Source organism: Cherax quadricarinatus, chromosome 68, assembly GCF_038502225.1.
Source record: "Cherax quadricarinatus isolate ZL_2023a chromosome 68, ASM3850222v1, whole genome shotgun sequence".
Classification (NCBI taxonomy): Eukaryota; Metazoa; Arthropoda; class Malacostraca; order Decapoda; family Parastacidae; genus Cherax; species Cherax quadricarinatus.
This window is the reverse complement of record NC_091359.1, coordinates 1,690,001-1,715,690: the sequence shown is the minus strand read 5'-3', so window position 1 is coordinate 1,715,690 and position 25,690 is coordinate 1,690,001. Positions and strand designations below refer to the sequence as shown.

The window sequence follows — 25,690 nt, the reverse complement described above, 5'->3', positions numbered from 1 at the left end:
ACAACACTACTGGATCCCACACAACACTACTGGATCCCACACAACACTACTGGATCCCACACAACACTACTGGATCCCACACAACACTACTGGATCCCACACAACACTACTGGATCCCACACAACACTACTGGATACCACACAACACTACTGGATCCCACACAACACTGGACACCACACAACTACTGGACACCACACAACTACTGGACACCACACAACTACTGGACACCACACAACTACTGGACACCACACAACTACTGGACACCACACAACTACTGGACACCACACAACTACTGGACACCACACAACTACTGGACACCACACAACTACTGGACACCACACAACTACTGGACACCACACAACTACTGGACACCACACAACTACTGGATACCACACAACTACTGGACACCACACAACTACTGGACACCACACAACTACTGGACACCACACAACTACTGGACACCACACAACTACTGGACACCACACAACTACTGGACACCACACAACTACTGGACACCACACAACTACTGGATACCACACAACTACTGGACACCACACAACTACTGGACACCACACAACTACTGGACACCACACAACTACTGGACACCACACAACTACTGGACACCACACAACTACTGGACACCACACAACTACTGGACACCACACAACTACTGGACACCACACAACTACTGGACACCACACAACTACTGGACACCACACAACTACTGGACACCACACAACTACTGGACACCACACAACTACTGGACACCACACAACTACTGGACACCACACAACTACTGGACACCACACAACTACTGGACACCACACAACTACTGGACACCACACAACTACTGGACACCACACAACTACTGGACACCACACAACTACTGGACACCACACAACTACTGGACAACACACAACTACTGGATACACACAACTACTGGACACCACACAACTACTGGATACCACACAACTACTGGACACCACACAACTACTGGACACCACACAACTACTGGACACCACACAACTACTGGACACCACACAACTACTGGACACCACACAACTACTGGACACCACACAACTACTGGATACCAAACAACTGCTACTGGACACCACACAACTACTGGACACCACACAACTACTGGATATCACACAACTACTGGACACCACACAAATACTGGATATCACACAACTACTGGACACCACACAACTACTGGACACCACACAACTACTGGACACCACACAACTACTGGATACCAAACAACTGCTACTGGACACCACACAACTACTGGACACCACACAACTACTGGATATCACACAACTACTGGACACCACACAACTACTGGACACTACACAACTACTGGACACCACACAACTACTGGACACCACACAACTACTGGACACCACACAACTACTGGACACCACACAACTACTGGACACCACACAACTACTGGATATCACACAACTACTGGACACCACACAACTACTGGACACTACACAACTACTGGACACCACACAACTACTGGACACCACACAACTACTGGACACCACACAACTACTGGACACCACACAACTACTGGACACCACACAACTACTGGACACCACACAACTACTGGACACCACACAACTACTGGACACCACACAACTACTGGACACCACACAACTACTGGACACCACACAACTACTGGACACCACACAACTACTGGACACCACACAACTACTGGACACCACACAACTACTGGACACCACACAACTACTGGACACCACACAACTACTGGACACCACACAACTACTGGACACCACACAACTACTGGACACCACACAACTACTGGACACCACACAACTACTGGACACCACACAACTACTGGACACCACACAACTACTGGACACCACACAACTACTGGACACCACACAACTACTGGACACCACACAACTACTGGACACCACACAACTACTGGACACCACACAACTACTGGACACCACACAACTACTGGACACCACACAACTACTGGACACCACACAACTACTGGACACCACACAACTACTGGACACCACACAACTACTGGACACCACACAACTACTGGACACCACACAACTACTGGACACCACACAACTACTGGACACCACACAACTACTGGATATCACACAACTACTGGACACCACACAACTACTGGATATCACACAACTACTGGACACCACACAACTACTGGACACCACACAACTACTGGACACCACACAACTACTGGACACCACACAACTACTGGACACCACACAACTACTGGACACCACACAACTACTGGATACCAAACAACTGCTACTGGACACCACACAACTACTGGACACCACACAACTACTGGATATCACACAACTACTGGACACCACACAACTACTGGATATCACACAACTACTGGACACCACACAACTACTGGACACCACACAACTACTGGACACCACACAACTACTGGATACCAAACAACTGCTACTGGACACCACACAACTACTGGACACCACACAACTACTGGATATCACACAACTACTGGACACCACACAACTACTGGACACTACACAACTACTGGACACCACACAACTACTGGACACCACACAACTACTGGACACCACACAACTACTGGACACCACACAACTACTGGACACCACACAACTACTGGATATCACACAACTACTGGACACCACACAACTACTGGACACTACACAACTACTGGACACCACACAACTACTGGACACCACACAACTACTGGACACCACACAACTACTGGACACCACACAACTACTGGACACCATACAACTACTGGACACCACACAACTACTGGACACCACACAACTACTGGACACCACACAACTACTGGACACCACACAACTACTGGACACCACACAACTACTGGACACCACACAACTACTGGACACCACACAACTACTGGACACCACACAACTACTGGACACCACACAACTACTGGACACCACACAACTACTGGATACCACACAACTACTGGACACCACACAACTACTGGATATCACACAACTACTGGACACCACACAACTACTGGACACCACACAACTACTGGACACCACACAACTACTGGATACCAAACAACTGCTACTGGACACCACACAACTACTGGACACCACACAACTACTGGATATCACACAACTACTGGACACCACACAACTACTGGACACTACACAACTACTGGACACCACACAACTACTGGACACCACACAACTACTGGACACCACACAACTACTGGACACCACACAACTACTGGACACCACACAACTACTGGACACCACACAACTACTGGATATCACACAACTACTGGACACCACACAACTACTGGATATCACACAACTACTGGACACCACACAACTACTGGACACCACACAACTACTGGACACCACACAACTACTGGACACCACACAACTACTGGACACCACACAACTACTGGACACCACACAACTACTGGATACCAAACAACTGCTACTGGACACCACACAACTACTGGACACCACACAACTACTGGATATCACACAACTACTGGACACCACACAACTACTGGATATCACACAACTACTGGACACCACACAACTACTGGACACCACACAACTACTGGACACCACACAACTACTGGATACCAAACAACTGCTACTGGACACCACACAACTACTGGACACCACACAACTACTGGATATCACACAACTACTGGACACCACACAACTACTGGACACTACACAACTACTGGACACCACACAACTACTGGACACCACACAACTACTGGACACCACACAACTACTGGACACCACACAACTACTGGACACCACACAACTACTGGATATCACACAACTACTGGACACCACACAACTACTGGACACTACACAACTACTGGACACCACACAACTACTGGACACCACACAACTACTGGACACCACACAACTACTGGACACCACACAACTACTGGACACCATACAACTACTGGACACCACACAACTACTGGACACCACACAACTACTGGACACCACACAACTACTGGACACCACACAACTACTGGACACCACACAACTACTGGACACCACACAACTACTGGACACCACACAACTACTGGACACCACACAACTACTGGACACCACACAACTACTGGACACCACACAACTACTGGATACCACACAACTACTGGACACCACACAACTACTGGATATCACACAACTACTGGACACCACACAACTACTGGACACCACACAACTACTGGACACCACACAACTACTGGATACCAAACAACTGCTACTGGACACCACACAACTACTGGACACCACACAACTACTGGATATCACACAACTACTGGACACCACACAACTACTGGACACTACACAACTACTGGACACCACACAACTACTGGACACCACACAACTACTGGACACCACACAACTACTGGACACCACACAACTACTGGACACCACACAACTACTGGACACCACACAACTACTGGATACCACACAACTACTGGACACCACACAACTACTGGACACCACACAACTACTGGACACCACACAACTGCTACTGGACACCACACAACTACTGGATACCAAACAACTGCTACTGGACACCACACAACTACTGGATACCAAACAACTGCTACTGGACACCAAACAACTGCTACTGGACACCACACAACTACTGGATACCAAACAACTGCTACTGGGCATCACACAACTGCTACTGGACACCACACAACTGCTACTGGACACCACACAACTGCTACTGGACATCACACAACTGCTACTGGACACCACACAACTGCTACTGGGCATCACACAACTGCTACTGGACACCACACAACTGCTACTGGACACCACACAACTGCTACTGGACATCACACAACTGCTACTGGACATCACACAACTGCTACTGGACATCACACAACTGCTACTGGACACCACACAACTGCTACTGGACACCACACAACTGCTACTGGACACCACACAACTGCTACTGGACACCAAACAACTGCTACTGGACACCACACAACTGCTACTGGACACCACACAACTACTGGATACCAAACAACTGCTACTGGACATCACACAACTGCTACTGGACATCACACAACTGCTACTGGACATCACACAACTGCTACTGGACACCACACAACTGCTACTGGACACCACACAACTGCTACTGGACACCACACAACTGCTACTGGACACCAAACAACTGCTACTGGATACCAAACAACTGCTACTGGACACCACACAACTGCTACTGGACACCACACAACTGCTACTGGACACCAAACAACTGCTACTGGACACCACACAACTGCTACTGGACACCACACAACTGCTACTGGACACCACACAACTGCTAATGGACACCACACAACTGCTACTGGACACCACACAACTGCTACTGGACACCACACAACTGCTACTGGACACCACACAACTACTGGATACCAAACAACTGCTACTGGACACCAAACAACTGCTACTGGACACCACACAACTGCTACTGGACACCACACAACTACTGGACACCAAACAACTGCTACTGGACACCAAACAACTGCTACTGGACACCAAACAACTGCTACTGGACACCACACAACTACTGGATACCAAACAACTGCTACTGGACACCAAACAACTGCTACTGGACACCACACAACTACTGGATACCAAACAACTGCTACTGGACACCAAACAACTGATACTGGACACCACACAACTACTGGATACCAAACAACTGCTACTGGGCACCAAACAACTGCTACTGGACACCACACAACTACTGGACACCAAACAACTGCTACTGGACACCACACAACTACTGGATACCAAACAACTGCTACTGGACACCACACAACTACTGGATACCAAACAACTGCTACTGGACACCAAACAACTGCTACTGGACATCACACAACTGCTACTGGACACCAAACAACTGCTACTGGACACCACACAACTGCTACTGGACACCAAACAACTGCTACTGGACACCACACAACTGCTACTGGACACCACACAACTGCTACTGGACACCACACAACTGCTACTGGACACCACACAACTGCTACTGGACACCACACAACTGCTACTGGACACCAAACAACTGCTACTGGACACCACACAACTGCTACTGGACACCAAACAACTGCTACTGGACACCACACAACTGCTACTGGACATCACACAACTGCTACTGGACACCACACAACTGCTACTGGACACCACACAAATGCTACTGGACACCACACAACTGCTACTGGACACCACACAACTGCTACTGGACACCACACAACTGCTACTGGACACCACACAACTGCTACTGGACACCACACAACTGCTACTGGACACCACACAACTGCTACTGGACACCACACAACTGCTACTGGACACCACACAACTGCTACTGGACACCAAACAACTACTGGACACCACACAACTGCTACTGGACACCACACAACTGTTACTGGACACCACACAACTGCTACTGGACATCACACAACTGCTACTGGACACCACACAACTGCTACTGGACACCACACAACTGCTACTGGACACCACTCAACTGCTACTGGACATCACACAACTGCTACTGGACATCACACAACTGCTACTGGACACCACACAACTGCTACTGGACATCACACAACTGCTACTGGACATCACACAACTGCTACTGGACACCACACAACTGCTACTGGACACCACACAACTGCTACTGGACACCACACAACTGCTACTGGACATCACACAACTGCTACTGGACATCACACAACTGCTACTGGACATCACACAACTGCTACTGGACATCACACAACTGCTACTGGACATCACACAACTGCTACTGGACATCACACAACTGCTACTGGACACCACACAACTGCTACTGGACACCACACAACTGCTACTGGACATCACACAACTGCTACTGGACATCACACAACTGCTACTGGACACCACACAACTGCTACTGGACACCACACAACTGCTACTGGACATTACACAACTGCTACTGGACACCACACAACTGCTGCTGGACACCACACAACTGCTACTGGACACCACACAACTGCTACTGGACACCACACAACTGCTACTGGGCATCACACAACTGCTACTGGACACCACACAACTGCTACTGGACACCACACAACTGCTACTGGACATCAAACTGCTACTGGACACCACACAACTGCTACTGGACATCACACAACTGCTACTGGACATCACACAACTGCTACTGGACATCACACAACTGCTACTGGACATCACACAACTGCTACTGGACATCACACAACTGCTACTGGACACCACACAACTGCTACTGGACATCACACAACTGCTACTGGACATCACACAACTGCTACTGGACACCACACAACTGCTACTGGACATCACACAACTGCTACTGGACATCACACAACTGCTACTGGACACCACACAACTGCTACTGGACATCACACAACTGCTACTGGACATCACACAACTGCTACTGGACACCACACAACTGCTACTGGACATCACACAACTGCTACTGGACATCACACAACTGCTACTGGACACCACACAACTGCTACTGGACACCACACAACTGCTACTGGACACCACACAACTGCTACTGGACACCACACAACTGCTACTGGGCATCACACAACTGCTACTGGACACCACACAACTGCTACTGGACACCACACAACTGCTACTGGACATCACACAACTGCTACTGGACACCACACAACTTCTACTGGGCATCACACAACTGGAAAAAGAGGCAAAAAATGAAAATCTTCTGACCACCCTGGGTACATCAAAGTGGCTGGCTTCTGACAGTGTCATCATGAACTCTGCCAGAAGGAGCAGGACCACTGCCTCAACCACTGGCTAAAATCTACAAGTAAATGGATATGGGACAGTTGCCAGAGATCTGGAAGACAGCGTTAAATGGGACAGTTGCCAGAGATCTGGAAGACAGCGTTAAATGGGACAGTTGCCAGAGATCTTGAAGGCAGCGTTAAATGGGACAGTTGCCAGATATCTGGGAGACAGAGTTAAATGGGACACTTGGCAGAGATCTGGAAGACAGCTTTAAACTAGACTAGCATCACTGACTTGTAGACTATATCGGATAAAGGGGAAGATAATCAGGAGAATGGTGGAGGGCTTGGAAAAAATCATGGCAAATCTTTCCTTACAAACCTCTACTGGAGTTCTATGACTAAGTAACAGAAGTTAGACAGGGGAGGGGAGGAAATGAGGGATGGGTAGACCGCATATTGCAGGACTGGAAGTAGGCATCTGAAAATATACCTCACAGGAGACTGGGACAAAAACTTGAGAAGCAAGAAGGAATAACTGAGAATGAGCTAGAGTTAATAAGAGTATTTTATGAGACGAGTGTTTGTCCGAAGAGATATGTCATAATAATAATACAAAATAATAATAATAATAATAATAATAATTATTATTATTATTATTATTATTATTTCTACAAGTACATGATACAACTTATACAGACCATAGCTGACATCAATGACATACTACATAGAAAGCCACTGGATATGCAGTATGGCATGCAAAGAGTACATAACCTTTATTCGGCGCATGTACACACCCTCATTGAAAAGCTATCTCCCCCAACCAACGAACCAGGTACTAAGGTTAACGATGGGGCCCCGTCGTTCAACCAGTACCCAGGTTCCAGCTAATGAGAAGATGGTTTTGGCAATCACAGAGGTTATGTGGGTACCACTCACCTGTCTACCCTTGTCATTCCCATTCTAGAGCTGGTTGAAGCACGGTCTGCTCTCTAGTGGCTTTCTGCCTTGCTTACCGTGGAGTGCACTAATACCTATTGTTGTACATAGTGTATATAGTGTACATACTTCTGTTCTAAATTGGTGAAGGATAACACAAGTCAAAAGTTTTCTGCTGTGTTTATTTTGCTCCCTTTACACCCAGGATAACAGGCCTTTGGGACTCCTGGGTTGTAATACAGAGCATTTCTGAAAATGTCAAATGGGATTCCAGGAGGATCACTTTTTGGACCATTGTTGTTTCTGGAACATGTGACTGCCGTGAAAGAATGAGATGTATCCTTGTCTGCACATGATGTCAAGTTAGTGCAGAGAAAGAAAAAATACAGATGAAGGCAAGAAAAGGTTATAAATGTATCGGGACAGTGGACTGATCAGACTAGTGGTCAGACTAGTGTCAGACTAGTGTCAGACTAGTGTCAGACTAGTGTCAGACCAGTGTCAGACTAGTGGTCAGACTAGTGTCAGACTAGTGTCAGACTAGTGGTCAGACTAGAGGTAAGACTAGTGTCAGACTAGTGGTCAGACTAGTGTCAGACTAGTGTCAGACTAGTGTCAGACTAGTGGTCAGACTAGTGTCAGACTAGTGTCAGACTAGTGTTAGACTAGTGTCAGACTAGTGGTAAGACTAGTGTCAGACTAGTGGTCAGACTAGTGTCAGACTAGTGGTCAGACTAGTGTCAGACTAGTGGTCAGACTAGTGGTAAGACTAGTGTCAGACTAGTGGTCAGACTAGTGTCAGACTAGTGGTCAGACTAGTGTCAGACTAGTGGTCAGACTAGTGTCAGACTAGTGTCAGACTAGTGGTCAGACTAGTGTCAGACTAGTGTCAGACTAGTGTCAGACTAGTGGTCAGACTAGTGGTAAGACTAGTGTCAGACTAGTGGTCAGACTAGTGTCAGACTAGTGGTCAGACTAGTGTCAGACTAGTGGTCAGACTAGTGTCAGACTAGTGTCAGACTAGTGGTCAGACTAGTGTCAGACTAGTGGTCAGACTAGTGTCAGACTAGTGTCAGACTAGTGTCAGACTAGTGGTCAGACTAGTGGTCAGACTAGTGTCAGACTAGTGTCAGACTAGTGTCAGACTAGTGTCAGACTAGTGGTCAGACTAGTGTCAGACTAGTGTCAGACTAGTGTCAGACTAGTGGTCAGACTAGTGTCAGACTAGTGGTCAGACTAGTGTCAGACTAGTGTCAGACTAGTGGTCAGACTAGTGTCAGACTAGTGTCAGACTAGTGGTCAGACTAGTGTCAGACTAGTGTCAGACTAGTGTCAGACTAGTGGTCAGACTAGTGTCAGACTAGTGGTCAGACTAGTGTCAGACTAGTGGTCAGACTAGTGTCAGACTAGTGGTCAGACTAGTGTCAGACTAGTGTCAGACTAGTGTCAGACTAGTGTCAGACTAGTGGTCAGACTAGTGGTCAGACTAGTGGTCAGACTAGTGTCAGACTAGTGTCAGACTAGTGGTCAGACTAGTGTCAGACTAGTGGTCAGACTAGTGGTCAGACTAGTGTCAGACTAGTGTCAGACTAGTGGTCAGACTAGTGTTAGACTAGTGTCAGACTAGTGTCAGACTAGTGTCAGACTAGTGTCAGACTAGTGTCAGACTAGTGTCAGACTAGTGTCAGACTAGTGTCAGACTAGTGACTAGTGTCAGACTAGTGTCAGACTAGTGTCAGACTAGTGTCAGACTAGTGTCAGACTCAGACTAGTAGACTAGTGGTCAGACTAGTGTCAGACTAGTGTCAGACTAGTGGTCAGACTAGTGTCAGACTAGTGTCAGACTAGTGGTCAGACTAGTGTCAGACTAGTGTCAGACTAGTGCCAGACAAGTGGTCAGACTAGTGTCAGACTAGTGTCAGACTAGTGTCAGACTAGTAGACTAGTGTCAGACTAGTGTCAGACTAGTGTCAGACTAGTGTCAGACTAGTGGTCAGACTAGTGTCAGACTAGTGCCAGACTAGTGGTCAGACTAGTGTCAGTCTAGTGTCAGACTAGTGTCAGACTAATGTCAGACTAGTGTCAGACTAGTGTCAGACTAGTAGACTAGTGTCAGACTAGTGTCAGACTAGTGTCAGACTAGTGTCAGACTAGTGTCAGACTAGTGCCAGACTAGTGGTCAGACTAGTGTCAGTCTAGTGTCAGACTAGTGTCAGACTAGTGGTCAGACTAGTGTCAGACTAGTGTCAGACTAGTGGTCAGACTAGTGTCAGACTAGTGTCAGACTAGTGTCAGACTAGTGTCAGACTAGTGTCAGACTAGTGTCAGACTAGTAGACTAGTGTCAGACTAGTGTCAGACTAGTGTCAGACTAGTGTCAGACTAGTGGTCAGACTAGTGGTCAGACTAGTGTCAGACTAGTGTCAGACTAGTGTCAGACTAGTAGACTAGTGTCAGACTAGTAGACTAGTGTCAGACTAGTGTCAGACTAGTGGTCAGACTAGTGTCAGACTAGTGTCAGACTAGTAGACTAGTGTCAGACTAGTGTCAGACTAGTGTCAGACTAGTGGTCAGACTAGTGTCAGACTAGTGTCAGACTAGTGGTCAGACTAGTGGTCAGACTAGTGGTCAGACTAGTGGTCAGACTAGTGGTCAGACTAGTGTCAGACTAGTGTCAGACTAGTAGACTAGTGTCAGACTAGTGTCAGACTAGTGGTCAGACTAGTGTCAGACTAGTAGACTAGTGTCAGACTAGTGGTCAGACTAGTGGTCAGACTAGTGTCAGACTAGTAGACTAGTGTCAGACTAGTGGTCAGACTAGTGTCAGACTAGTAGACTAGTGTCAGACTAGTGTCAGACTAGTGTCAGTCTAGTGTCAGACTAGTGTCAGACTAGTGGTCAGACTAGTGTCAGACTAGTGTCAGACTAGTGGTCAGACTAGTGTCAGACTAGTGTCAGACTAGTAGACTAGTGTCAGACTAGTGTCAGACTAGTGGTCAGACTAATGGTCAGACTAGTGTCAGACTAGTGTCAGACTAGTAGACTAGTGGTCAGACTAGTGTCAGACTAGTGGTCAGACTAGTGTCAGACTAGTGGTAAGACTAGTGTCAGACTAGTGTCAGACTAGTGTCAGACTAGTGTCAGAATAGTGTCAGACTAGTGTCAGACTAGTGGTCAGACTAGTGTCAGACTAGTGGTCAGACTAGTGTCAGACTAGTGGTCAGACTAGTGTCAGACTAGTGGTCAGACTAGTAGACTAGTGGTCAGACTAGTGTCAGACTAGTAGACTAGTGGTCAGACTAGTGTCAGACTAGTGGTCAGACTAGTGTCAGACTAGTGTCAGACTAGTGTCAGACTAGTGGTTACTGGAAGTCAACAAATGCGAGAATTTGAAAACCGACAAAAACCACAGAAGAAAACTGAAAACACTCGAAAACTTAATTCTTTTTTATACGTTTTCTGGTTAAAATACTAGAAGTGAGCTGGAGACTTTTTCTCCACTTTAATACCACTTATTCAGGTATTATTATTAACAACATTATTATCACTAATAATACTATTACCATTAATAACATTAGTAGTAGTATCATTATTATAATAGTAATACACTATTTTTTCACAATTTTTTGTTTACTTTCAAAAAAAATGTATGTAATATTGTCGTACTCGCAGCTGACACTGTCAACACTTCAGTAATAACTCGACTTTCTCTATATTTCCGGTTTTTTTTCCTACAAAAATCTAACAATAATCTCTCCACTGTTTCAGACAAACTATAGACGAGGTAAACAATAGATGATTAAATATTAGTTATTAGAGGAAAGATTTTAACATCATATTTAAAGCATTCGATTCCTTTTGTTCGTAGAATTTTGTGGGATCAGCTTTTTTATAGAGTATTCTAGGAAATTATAGATGTAGTGATAATTACATAATACAATATCAGTTACAGATAAAAACAAAATTTAACATTTTTATTTAAAGCATTGGATTCTTTTTGTAAGATTTATGTGAGATCAAATTTTTTTGTAGTTCTGGGAAGCAATATATCAGGTAAAAATATAGAGGATTAAATATTAGTTAGGAAACGACATGTTTTTAACATCATTTAAAAAGCATTAGTTTTTTTAAGTATAATTATATGGGATCAACTTTTTAATAAACAATTTTAGAAAACTATAGACGAGGTAAAAAATATGAATGTTTAAATATTAAGAAATGAAAGATTTTAACATCACATATAAAGCATTCGATTCCTTTTTAAGTAGATTTATGTGGGATCAATTTCTTTATAGATAATTCTGGAAAGCAATAGATGATCAAAAAATATTGATGATTAAATTATTTTTTTAAGTAGATTTATGTGGGATCAACTTTTTAATAGACTATTCCGGGAAACAATAGATGTAATGATATGTAGACAATAAAATATTAATTTCATATCCAAGAGCATCGTATTTAAAGCATTGGATTCTATTAAAAATGGATCGATGTAAAATTAAATCCTTTTAACACAACCAAAATTTCGGAAAGCCCAGCTTGCCATCTTGTAAATATATAGTTTCTCTTGAAAAAAAGGGGAGGAGGAGTTAACTATGGGTTTCCCGTACATGTTAAAGGAGGACACTGAGAGGTTTCCAGTTACTGAAGCACATTAAACAGCGAAGAAGCAGCAGACTGATGAAAGGTTTGGAACCCTTTATCCTGAAAGTTATCTCTTCACGTACTTATTGAAGTCTGTGTTTACATTGTAGGTGCGAGGGAGACCCCTGCCCTGACCACTGTAATAATTATTTTATTTTTAGTGTATTTCAGGTGTAAGTGAATGTACAGTGGAAGGTACTACTGAATGTTCAGTGGAAGGTACTGGTGAATGTTCAGTGGAAGGTACTGGTGAATGTTCAGCGGAAGGTACTGGTGAATGTTCAGTGGAAGGTACTGGTGAATGTTCAGTGGAAGGTACTGGTGAATGTTCAGCGGAAGGTACTGGTGAATGTTCAGTGGAAGGTACTGGTGAATGTTCAGTGGAAGGTACTGGTGAATGTTCAGTGGAAGGTACTGGTGAATGTTCAGTGGAAGGTACTGGTGAATGTTCAGCGGAAGGTACTGGTGAATGTTCAGTGGAAGGTACTGGTGAATGTTCAGTGGAAGGTACTGGTGAATGTTCAGTGGAAGGTACTGGTGAATGTTCAGTGGAAGGTACTGGTGAATGTTCAGCGGAAGGTACTGGTGAATGTTCAGTGGAAGGTACTGGTGAATGTTCAGTGGAAGGTACTGGTGAATGTTCAGTGGAGGGTACTGGTGAATGTTCAGTGGAAGGTACTGGTGAATGTTCAGTGGAAGGTACTGGTGAATGTTCAGTGGAAGGTACTGGTGAATGTTCAGTGGAAGGTACTGGTGAATGTTCAGTGGAGGGTACTGGTGAATGTTCAGTGGAAGGTACTGGTGAATGTTCAGTGGAAGGTACTGGTGAATGTTCAGTGGAAGGTACTGGTGAATGTTCAGTGGAAGGTACTACTGAATGTTCAGTGGAAGGTACTGGTGAATGTTCAGTGGAAGGTACTGGTGAATGTTCAGCGGAAGGTACTGGTGAATGTTCAGTGGAAGGTACTGGTGAATGTTCAGTGGAAGGTACTGGTGAATGTTCAGTGGAAGGTACTGGTGAATGTTCAGTGGAAGGTACTGGTGAATGTTCAGCGGAAGGTACTGGTGAATGTTCAGTGGAAGGTACTGGTGAATGTTCAGTGGAAGGTACTGGTGAATGTTCAGTGGAGGGTACTGGTGAATGTTCAGTGGAAGGTACTGGTGAATGTTCAGTGGAAGGTACTGGTGAATGTTCAGTGGAAGGTACTGGTGAATGTTCAGTGGAAGGTACTGGTGAATGTTCAGTGGAGGGTACTGGTGAATGTTCAGTGGAAGGTACTGGTGAATGTTCAGTGGAAGGTACTGGTGAATGTTCAGTGGAAGGTACTGGTGAATGTTCAGTGGAAGGTACTACTGAATGTTCAGTGGAAGGTACTGGTGAATGTTCAGTGGAAGGTACTGGTGAATGTTCAGTGGAAGGTACTGGTGAATGTTCAGTGGAAGGTACTGGTGAATGTTCAGTGGAAGGTACTGGTGAATGTTCAGTGGAAGGTACTGGTAAATGTTCAGTGGAAGGTACTGGTGAATGTTCAGTGGAAGGTACTGGTGAATGTTCAGTGGAAGTTAGTGGGTTAATATGAGAAGTGAATGTTCACTAAACACTACAGATTAACATGTTAATCATTTCTATGATATAAACTTTCTCACTTGTGCTAATATTCGTCTTCGGAACCTTAGGTAAAGTTCGTCAAGAAACAGGACAAGTGTTTCCTGACGCAGGTCTTAGTCATATGAAGACCCACAGCTGGAGCTTTGGTCATCTGACCGAGGCCTTCCGCTGGCTTACCAGTCCACCTCTATAAAATTATAGTCATAATTATAACCAATTAATAATCTAGAAGGAAGCGAGACATTTATAGATAATATAATTCACAGAACACTGCGTTATTAACTATCTTTTATATGTGAAATATACCTCAAATATATTTTTAGTATATAGAATTTAGATTTATTTATTTTAAATATATTCGACACATTTGTTTACTTGATCAAATATTTATCCTGTTTAAAAATATTAGAATATGTTAAATATATTGTCTCATGTTAATTATGAGTTGAAAAATATTAACACTGGTGATTTGAAGTGTAGTAGCCACTGATGATGGTGCTTTTAGTTAATATGGTGATGATGGTGTTGATGATGATGTGGTGGTGGTAGTGGTGATGGTGGTGGTAGTGCATGTGGTGGTAGTGATGGTGGTGGTGGTAGTGGTAGTGGATGTGGTGGTGGGTGGTGATGGCGGTGGTGGTAGTGCATGTGGTGGTAGTGGTGATGGTGGTGGTAGTGCATGTGGTGGTAGTGATGGTGGTGGTGGTAGTGGTAGTGCATGTGGTGGTGGGTGGTGATGGCGGTGGTGGTAGTGCATGTGGTGGTAGTGGTGATGGTGGTGGTGGTAGTGGTAGTGCATGTGGTGGTGGTGGTAGTGCATGTGGTGGTGGTGGTGAAGGTGGTGGTGGTAGTGGTAGTGCATGTGGTGGTAGTGGTGATGGTGGTGGTGGTAGTGGTAGTGCATGTGGTGGTGATGGTGGTGGTGGTAGTGGTAGTGCATGTGGTGGTAGTGGTGAAGGTGGTGGTGGTAGTGGTAGTGCATGTGGTGGTGGGTAGTGATGGTGGTAGTGCATGTGGTGGTAGTGGTGATGGTGGTGGTAGTTGTAGTACATATGGTGGTGGTGGTGGTAGTGGTAGTACATGTGGTGGTGGGTGGTGATGGTGGTAGTGCATGTGGTGGTAGTGGTGATGGGGTGGTGGTGGTGGTAGTGGTAGTGCATGTGGTGGTGGGTAGTGATGGTGGTGGTAGTGCATGTGGTGGTAGTGGTGATGGTGGTGGTAGTTGTAGTACATGTGGTGGTGATGGTGGTGGTGGTGGTAGTGGTAGTACATGTGGTGGTGGGTGGTGATGGTGGTAGTGCATGTGGTGGTAGTGCTGATGGGGTGGTGGTGGTGGTAGTGGTAGTGCATGTGGTGGTGGGTGGTGATGGTGGTAGTGCATGTGGTGGTAGTGGTGATGGTGGTGGTAGTTGTAGTACATGTGGTGGTGGTGGTGGTAGTGCATGTGGTGGTAGTGGTGGTGGTGGTGGTAGTGCATGTGGTGGTGGATGGCGGTGGTGGTGGTAGTAGTGCATGTGGTGGTGGATGGTGGTGGTGGTGGTAGTGCATGTGGTGGTGATGGTGGTGGTGGTGGTGGTAGTGCATGTGGTGGTAGTGGTGATGGTGGTGGTAGTGATGGTGGTGGTGGTAGTTGTAGTACATGTGGTGGTGGTGGTGGTAGTTGTAATACATGTGGTGGGTGGTGATGGTGGTGGTGGTGATGGTGGTAGTACATGTGGTGGTAGTGGTGGTGGTGGTAGTACATGTGGTGGTGATGGTGGTGGTGGTGGTGACTAACAAAGTACTTCCTCCAACAGTATGTAACTTCGTGGTCCATGACAAGTGTATGAAAACTGTTGTATCACCGTGTTCCAGCGTCGCTCCCACGCTTATTAAGGTCAGTACTTTCTTGTACCTGTTTCTGCAACTTGTGTTACACCTGTTCCTGCCCCTCCTGTAACATGTTCGTACACCTGTTCTTGCCCCTCCTGTAACCTGTTCGTACACCTGTTCTTGCCCCTCCTTTAACCTGTTCGTACAACTGTTCCTATCCCTCCTGTAACCTGTCCGTACACCTGTTCCTGCCCCTTCTGTAACCTGTTCGTACACCTGTTCCTGCAACTTGTGTTACACCTGTTCTTGCCCCTCCTGCAACCTGTTCGTACACCTGTTCCTGCCCCTCTTACAACCTGTTCGTACACCTGTTCCTGCCCCTCTTACAACCTGTTCGTACACCTGTTCTTACCCCTCCTGTAACATGTTCGTACACCTGTTCCTGCCCCTCCTGTAACCTGTTCGTACACCTGTTCCTGCCCATCCTGTAAACTGTTCGTACACCTGTTCCTGCCCCTGCTGTAACATGTTCGTACACCTGTTCCTGCCCCTCCTGTAACATGTTCGTACACCTGTTCTTGCCCCCTCTTACAACCTGTTCGTACACCTGTTCCTGCAACTTGTTTTACATCTGTTCTTGCCCCTCCTGTAACCTGATCGTACACCTCTTCTTGCCCCTCCTGTAACCTGTTCGTACACCTGTTCTTGCCCCTCCTGTAACCTGTTCGTACACCTGTTCCTGCCCCTCTTACAACCTGTTCGTACACCTGTTCCTGCCCCTTCTGTAACATGTTCGTACACATGTTCTTGTCCCTCCTGTAACCTGTTCGTACACCTGTTCTTGCCCCTCCTGTAACCTGTTCGTACACCTGTTCTTGCCCCTCCTGTAACCTGTTCGTACACCTGTTCCTGCCCCTCTTACAACCTGTTCGTACACCTGTTCCTGCCCCTCCTGTAACATGTTCGTACACCTGTTCTTGCCCCTCCTGTAACCTGTTCGTGCACCTGTTCTTGCCCCTCCTGTAACCTGTTCGTACACCTGTTCTTGCCCCTCCTGTAACCTGTTCGTACACCTGTTCCTGCCCCTCTTACAACCTGTTCGTACACCTGTTCTTGCCCCTCCTGTAACATGTTCGTACACCTGTTCTTGCCCCTCCTGTAACCTGTTCGTGCACCTGTTCTTGCCCCTCCTGTAACCTGTTCGTACACCTGTTCTTGCCCCTCTTGTAACCTGTTCGTACACCTGTTCCTGCCCCTCTTACAACCTGTTCGTACACCTGTTCCTGCCCCTCCTGTAACATGTTCGTACACCTGTTCCTGCCCCTCTTAAAACTTGTTCATACACCTGTTCCTGCCCCTTCTGTAACCTGTTCGTACACCTGTTCCTGCCCCTCTTACAACCTGTTCGTACACTTGTTCCTGCCCCCTCTTACAACCTGTTCGTACACCTGTTCCTGCCCCTTCTGTAACCTGTTCGTACACCTGTTCCTGCCCCTCTTAAAACCTGTTCGTACACTTGTTCCTGCCCCCTCTTACAACCTGTTCGTACACCTGTTCCTGCCCCTTCTGTAACCTGTTCGTACACCTGTTCCTGCCCCTCTTACAACCTGTTCGTACACCTGCTCCTGCCCCTCTTACAACCTGTTCGTACACCTGTTCCTGCAACTTGTTTTACACCTGTTCCTGCCCCTCCTGCAACCTGTTCATACATCTGTTCCTACCCCTCTTACAAGCTGTTCGTACACCTGTTCCTGCCCCTCCTGCAACCTGTTCGTACACCTGTTCCTGCCCCTTCTGCAACCTGTTCGTACACCTGTTCCTGCCCCTCTTACAAGCTGTTCGTACACCTGTTCCTGCCCCTCTTACAACCTGTTCGTACACCTGTTCCTGCCCCTCTTACAACCTGTTCGTACACCTGTTCCTGCCCCTCCTGTAACCTGTTCGTACACCTGTTCCTGCCCCTCTTACAACCTGTTCGTACACCTGTTCCTGCCCCCTCTTACAACCTGTTCGTACATCTGTTCCTGCCCCTCCTGCAACCTGTTCGTACACCTGTTCCTGCCCCTTTTACAAGCTGTTTGTACACCTGTTCCTGACCCTCCTGTAACCTGTTCGTACACCTGTTCCTGCCCCTTCTGCAACCTGTTCGTACACCTGTTCCTGCCCCTCTTACAAGCTGTTCGTACACCTGTTCCTGCCCCTCTTACAACCTGTTCGTACACCTGTTCCTGCCCCTCTTACAACCTGTTCGTACACCTGTTCCTGCCCCTCCTGTAACCTGTTCGTACACCTGTTCCTGCCCCTCTTACAACCTGTTCGTACACCTGTTCCTACCCCCTCTTACAACCTGTTCGTACATCTGTTCCTGCCCCTCCTGCAACCTGTTCGTACACCTGTTCTTGCCCCTCTTACAACCTGTTCGTATACCTGTTCCTGCCCCTCTTACAACCTGTTCGTACACCTGTTCCTGCCCCCTCTTACAACCTGTTCGTACACCTGTTCCTGCCCCTCCTGCAACGTGCTCGTACACCTGTTTCTGCCCTTCTTGCAACCTGTTCGTACACCTGTTCGTACCCCTTCTGCAACTTTTTATACTACTGCACCTGTTTATACTACTTCTGCACCTGTTCATACTACTACTGCACCTGTTCATACTACTACTGCACCTGTTCATACTACTACTGCACCTGTTCATACTACTACTGCACCTGTTCATACTAATGCACCTGTTCATACTACTGCACTTGTTCATACTACTCCTGCACCTTTTCATATTACTCCTGGACCTATTCATACTCCTGCACCTGTTCATACTACTGCACCTGTTCATACTACTCCTGCACCTGTTCATACTACTGCACCTGTTCATACTACTGCACCTGTTCATACTACTGCACCTGTTCATACTACTGCACCTGTTCATACTACTCATGCACCTGCTCATACTGCTCCTGCACTTGTTCATACTGAGTATATATACCGAAAGATGTATATATCGGTGCTCGCCTGTATATAAATATATATATATATATATATATATATATATATATATATATATATATATATATATATATATGTGTGTGTGTGTGTGTGTGTGTGTGTGTGTGTATATAATGTGGGGGAGCACCACTTATACAGCAGGTTAGGTTGTGCTGTAAAGTGAAACACAGCCTTGTCTCAGCCTGGTACACAGCCTTGTCTCAGCCTGGTACACTGCCTTGTCTCAGCCTGGTACACACCCTTGTCTCAGCCTGGTAACATGCTCACTATCATATACTAAATAAACAATAGAGCTAGACCTTTAAAAAATACTTATACACTACACACATTACTTACCTTAAAATATTTTCATCCTTAACTTACAGTGAATGATGAATATATTTACTGTAGGAAGTTTGAATAAATGAAGAATGGATATAATTGAAAACCGCTGTATTAGCGAAACGCCGTAAAGTGAAGCACTGTAAAGCAGGTGTCCTCCTGTGTACCATATATACACTCAGAGTAAACTTTGATCACTGTTTTAAGGAATCAAAGATTCTTAATTGCTGATGAATAAGTGATATTCTGCTTTAATGACCCTTGTGTAGGCGATAGGCTTGAAACCTTATTAACCAGCCAACCGAGCAGTAGGTAAATGTTTTAAATATTTCAGAAACAAACGAAGTAATTTAGGTATTCAGAAGTTATCAAGAACACAACACTGGTATAAAATCATCAGAAAACACTACTCAGTTTACCTCATAATGAGTTAAACTGCAAAATACAAACATTATGTATATCTATGTACGTCTACGTATATCTACGTTCATATGTGTATATATACGTACATCTGTGTATATCTACGTATATATACGTATATCTTTGTAAATGGTATCTAATTATTGGTAGCCTAAGTACGGTATTAACCTGATGCCCCAGTTGCTAACACCTGTTCCCTATTATTAACACCTGTAATACTAAAAATCAGAGGTTCTCTAACAACTGCAGTACTTGAACATATGTAATTCTCTAACACCTGTTGTTGTACTGAAGCACATGTCTTTGTTGCAGACACCTGTAGCACACTGCTGGTCTGAACCGCTACACCTGAGACGAAGACACTGTAATGTTTGTCGCAAGAAACTTGACGATACCTGGGCCATTAAATGTGAAGGTGAGTGATCCCCACACACCTGTACAGCAGGTGTAGTGGGTGTACACCTGTACGGCAGGTGTAGTAGATGTACACCTGTACGGCAGGTGTAGTGGGTGTACACCTGTACGGCAGGTGTAGTGGGTGTACACCTGTACGGCAGGTGTAGTAGATGTACACCTGTACGGCAGGTGTAGTAGATGTACACCTGTACAGCAGGTGTAGTGGGTGTACACCTGTACGGCAGGTGTAGTAGATGTACACCTGTACGGCAGGTGTAGTGGGTGTACACCTGTACGGCAGGTGTAGTAGATGTACACCTGTACGGCAGGTGTTGTGGGTGTACACCTGTACGGCAGGTGTAGTGGGTGTACACCTGTACGGCAGGTGTAGTGGGTGTACACCTGTACAGCAGGTGTAGTGGGTGTACACCTGTACGGCAGGTGTAGTAGATGTACACCTGTACGGCAGGTGTAGTGGGTGTACACCTGTACGGCAGGTGTAGTGGGTGTACACTAGTACAGCAGGTGTAGTGGGTGTACACCTGTACGGCAGGTGTAGTGGGTGTACACTAGTACAGCAGGTGTAGTGGGTGTACACCTGTACGGCAGGTGTAGTGGGTGTACACCTGTACGGCAGGTGTAGTGGGTGTACACCTGTACGGCAGGTGTAGTGGGTGTACACTAGTACAGCAGGTGTAGTGGGTGTACACCTGTACGGCAGGTGTAGTGGGTGTACACCTGTACGGCAGGTGTAGTGGGTGTACACTAGTACAGCAGGTGTAGTGGGTGTTCACCTATACAGCAGGTGTAGTGGGTGTATACCTGTGCAGCAGGTGTAGTGGGTGTACACTAGTACAGCAGGTGTAGTGGGTGTACACTAGTACAGCAGGTGTAGTGGGTGTACACCTGTGCACCAGGTGTAGTGGGTGTACACTAGTACAGTAGGTGTAGTGGGTGTGCACTAGTACAGCAGGTGTAGTGGGTGTACACCTGTACGGCAGGTGTAGTGGGTGTACACCTGTACGGCAGGTGTAGTGGGTGTACACCTGAACAGCAGGTGTAGTGGGTGTACACCTGTACGGCAGGTGTAGTGGGTGTACACCTGTACGGCAGGTGTAGTGGGTGTACACCTGTACGGCAGGTGTAGTGGGTGTACACCTGTACAGCAGGTGTAGTGGGTGTACACCTGTACGGCAGGTGTAGTGGGTGTGCACTAGTACAGCAGGTGTAGTGGGTGTACACCTGTACGGCAGGTGTAGTGGGTGTACACCTGTACGGCAGGTGTAGTGGGTGTACACCTGAACAGCAGGTGTAGTGGGTGTACACCTGTACGGCAGGTGTAGTGGGTGTACACCTGTACGGCAGGTGTAGTGGGTGTACACCTGTACGGCAGGTGTAGTGGGTGTACACCTGTACAGCAGGTGTAGTGGGTGTACACCTGTACGGCAGGTGTAGTGGGTGTACACTAGTACAGCAGCTGTAGTGGGTGTACACCTGTACGGCAGGTGTAGTGGGTGTACACCTGTACGGCAGGTGTAGTGGGTGTACACTAGTACAGCAGGTGTAGTGGGTGTACACCTGTACGGCAGGTGTAGTGGGTGTACACCTGAACAGCAGGTGTAGTGGGTGTACACCTGTACAGCAGGTGTAGTGGGTGTACACCTGTACGGCAGGTGTAGTAGATGTACACCTGTACGGCAGGTGTAGTGGGTGTACACCTGTACGGCAGGTGTAGTGGGTGTACACTAGTACAGCAGGTGTAGTGGGTGTACACTAGTACAGCAGGTGTAGTGGGTGTACACTAGTACAGCAGGTGTAGTGGGTGTACACCTGTACAGCAGGTGTAGTGGGTGTACACCTGTACGGCAGGTGTAGTGGGTGTACACCTGTACGGCAGGTGTAGTGGGTGTACACCTGTACGGCAGGTGTAGTGGGTGTACACTAGTACAGCAGGTGTAGTGGGTGTACACCTGAACAGCAGGTGTAGTGGGTGTACACCTGTACGGCAGGTGTAGTGGGTGTACACCTGTACGGCAGGTGTAGTGGGTGTACATCTGTACGGCAGGTGTAGTGGGTGTACACCTGAACAGCAGGTGTAGTGGGTGTACACCTGTACGGTGGGTGTACACTAGTACAGCAGGTGTAGTGGGTGTACACCTATACAGCAGGTGTAGTGGGTGTACACCTATACAGCAGGTGTAGTGGGTGTACACCTATACAGCAGGTGTAGTGGGTGTACACCTGAACAGCAGGTGTAGTGGGTGTACACCTGTACGGCAGGTGTAGTGGGTGTACACTAGTACAGCAGGTGTAGTGGGTGTACACCTGAACAGCAGGTGTAGTGTGTGTACACCTGTACGGCAAGTGTAGTGGGTGCACACTAGTACAGCAGGTGTAGTGGGTGTACACCTATACAGCAGGTGTAGTGCGTGTACATCTGTACAGCAGGTGTAGTGGGTGTACACCTGTGCAGCAGGTGTAGTGGGTGTATACTAGTACAGCAGGTGTAGTGGGTGTACACTAGTACAGCAGGTGTAGTGGGTGTACACTTGTGCAGCAGGTGTAGTGGGTGTACACTAGTACAGCAGGTGTAGTGGGTATATACCTGCACAGCAGGTGTAGTGGGTGTACACCTGTACAGCAGGTGTAGTGGGTGTACATCTGTACAGTAGGTGTAGTGGGTGTACACCTGTACAGCAGGTGTAGTGGGTGTACACCTGTACAGCAGGTGTAGTGGGTGTACATCTGTACAGCAGGTGTAGTGGATGTACATCTGTACAGTAGGTGTAGTGGGTGTACACCTGTACAGCAGGTGTAGTGGGTGTACATCTGTACAGCAGGTGTATTAGGTGTACACCTGTACAGGTGTAGTGGGTGTACATCTGTACAGCAGGTGTATTAGGTGTACACCTGTACAGGTGTAGTGGGTGTACACCTGTACAGCAGGTGTATTAGGTGTACACCTGTACAGGTGTAGTGGGTGTACACCTGTACAGCAGGTTTTGTGGGTGTACACCTGTACAGCAGGTGTTGTGGGTGTACACCTGTTATCATTATTGTTATTATTATAATTATTATTGTTGGCAATATATTTATACCTAGCATAACACTGGTGTTGGTCAGTGAGCACAGGAAGTGTGTAAAGAGTGAGATACAAACGCAAGGTAGAGCTAGTTCTAAGACTAGAAGGCAGACCACTGCGTCAACCACTGTACCATGCCAGCCTGGCCAGTGCGTCAACCACTGTACCATGCCAGCCTGGCCAGTGCGTCAACCACTGTACCATGCCAGCCTGGCCAGTGCGTCAACCACTGTACCATGCCAGCCTGGCCAGTGCGTCAACCACTGTACCATGCCAGCCTGGCCAGTGCGTCAACCACTGTACCATGCCAGCCTGGCCAGTGCGTCAACCACTGTACCATGCCAGCCTGGCCAGTGCGTCAACCACTGTACCATGCCAGCCTGGCCAGTGCGTCAACCACTGTACCATGCCAGCCTGGCATGACGGGCAACACAGAGGAAGTACAGTAAGAGGTGAGGTGAGCAGTTACCTTGTTACCAGCTGCTGCTGTACTCTGAACTTAATTTAACTATGAGTAGTGTACAGTGTGGAAGGTTACCATGATAGTACAGTGTAGAAGGTTACCTTGATAGTACAGTGTGGAAGGTTACCTTGATAGTACAGTATGGAAGGTTACCATGATAATACAGTGTGGAAGGTTACCATGATAGTACAGTGTAGAAGGTTACCATGATAATACAGTGTGGAAGGTTACCATGATAGTACAGTGTAGAAGGTTACCATGATAGTACAGTGTAGAAGGTTACCATGATAGTACAGTGTAGAAGGTTACCTTGATAGTACAGTGTGGAAGGTTACCATGATAGTACAGTGTGGAAGGTTACCATGATAGTACAGTGTAGAAGGTTACCATGATAATACAGTATGGAAGGTTACCATGATAATACAGTGTGGAAGGTTACCATGATAGTGCAGTGTAGAAGGTTACCTTGATAGTACAGTGTAGAAGGTTACCATGATAGTGCATTGTAGAAGGTTACCATGGTAGTACAATGTGGAAGGTTACCATGATAATACAGTGTAGAAGGTTACCATGATAGTACAGTGTAGAAGGTTACCATGGTAGTACAATGTGGAAGGTTACCATGATAATACAGTGTGGAAGGTTACCATGATAGTGCAGTGTAGGTTACCATGATAATACAGTGTGGAAGGTTACCATGATAGTGCAGTGTAGAAGGTTACCATATTACAGTGTAGGTTGTTACAGTAGTAGTACAGTGTAGTTTACCAGAATCGTCTGTAAACAGTGACTGTTGATTCTTGTGTAAGGTATCAGTCATAATACATAGCTTGTAAACACGTGTTGTGTTGTGTATTCCATGTAGGTATTTGTACGTAGTTTACAAATAAAAGGTACAGTACTCACAGTCATGTAGTTAATGTAATGTTTTGTACACAGTTTGCGAGTACAACGTACACGTGGAGTGTGAGGACTTCACTGTACCTAACTGTAAGGACTGTGCTACGTTTGTTCCGGAGAAGAACCTCTCACAAGTGGTCCAGCAGCATCACTGGAGAGAAGGCAATCTGCCTGCTAACTCCAAATGTGTGGTGAGTATGTTGTGGTGAGAATGTTGTGTGTTGTTGTGCAGGTGTGTTGTGGAGGTGTGTTGTGGCGTGGTTTAGCAGCACTGACC

The 25,690-nt window shown here is 46.6% G+C and overlaps 1 protein-coding gene across 9 annotated transcripts in view; it reads left to right on the top strand.

The window, feature by feature from the left end:
* LOC128697858 (diacylglycerol kinase theta) overlaps nt 1-25,690 on the top strand; it is a 163,059-nt gene that overhangs the window by 72,284 nt on the left and 65,085 nt on the right. For all 9 annotated transcript variants that reach the window (XM_070099580.1, XM_070099577.1, XM_070099576.1 and 6 more), the window contains exons 2-4: nt 16,816-16,895; nt 20,885-20,987; nt 25,453-25,604. In XM_070099580.1, coding sequence (XP_069955681.1) covers nt 16,816-16,895; nt 20,885-20,987; nt 25,453-25,604 — 335 coding nt within the window. The remainder of the gene's footprint in view (nt 1-16,815; nt 16,896-20,884; nt 20,988-25,452; nt 25,605-25,690) is intronic.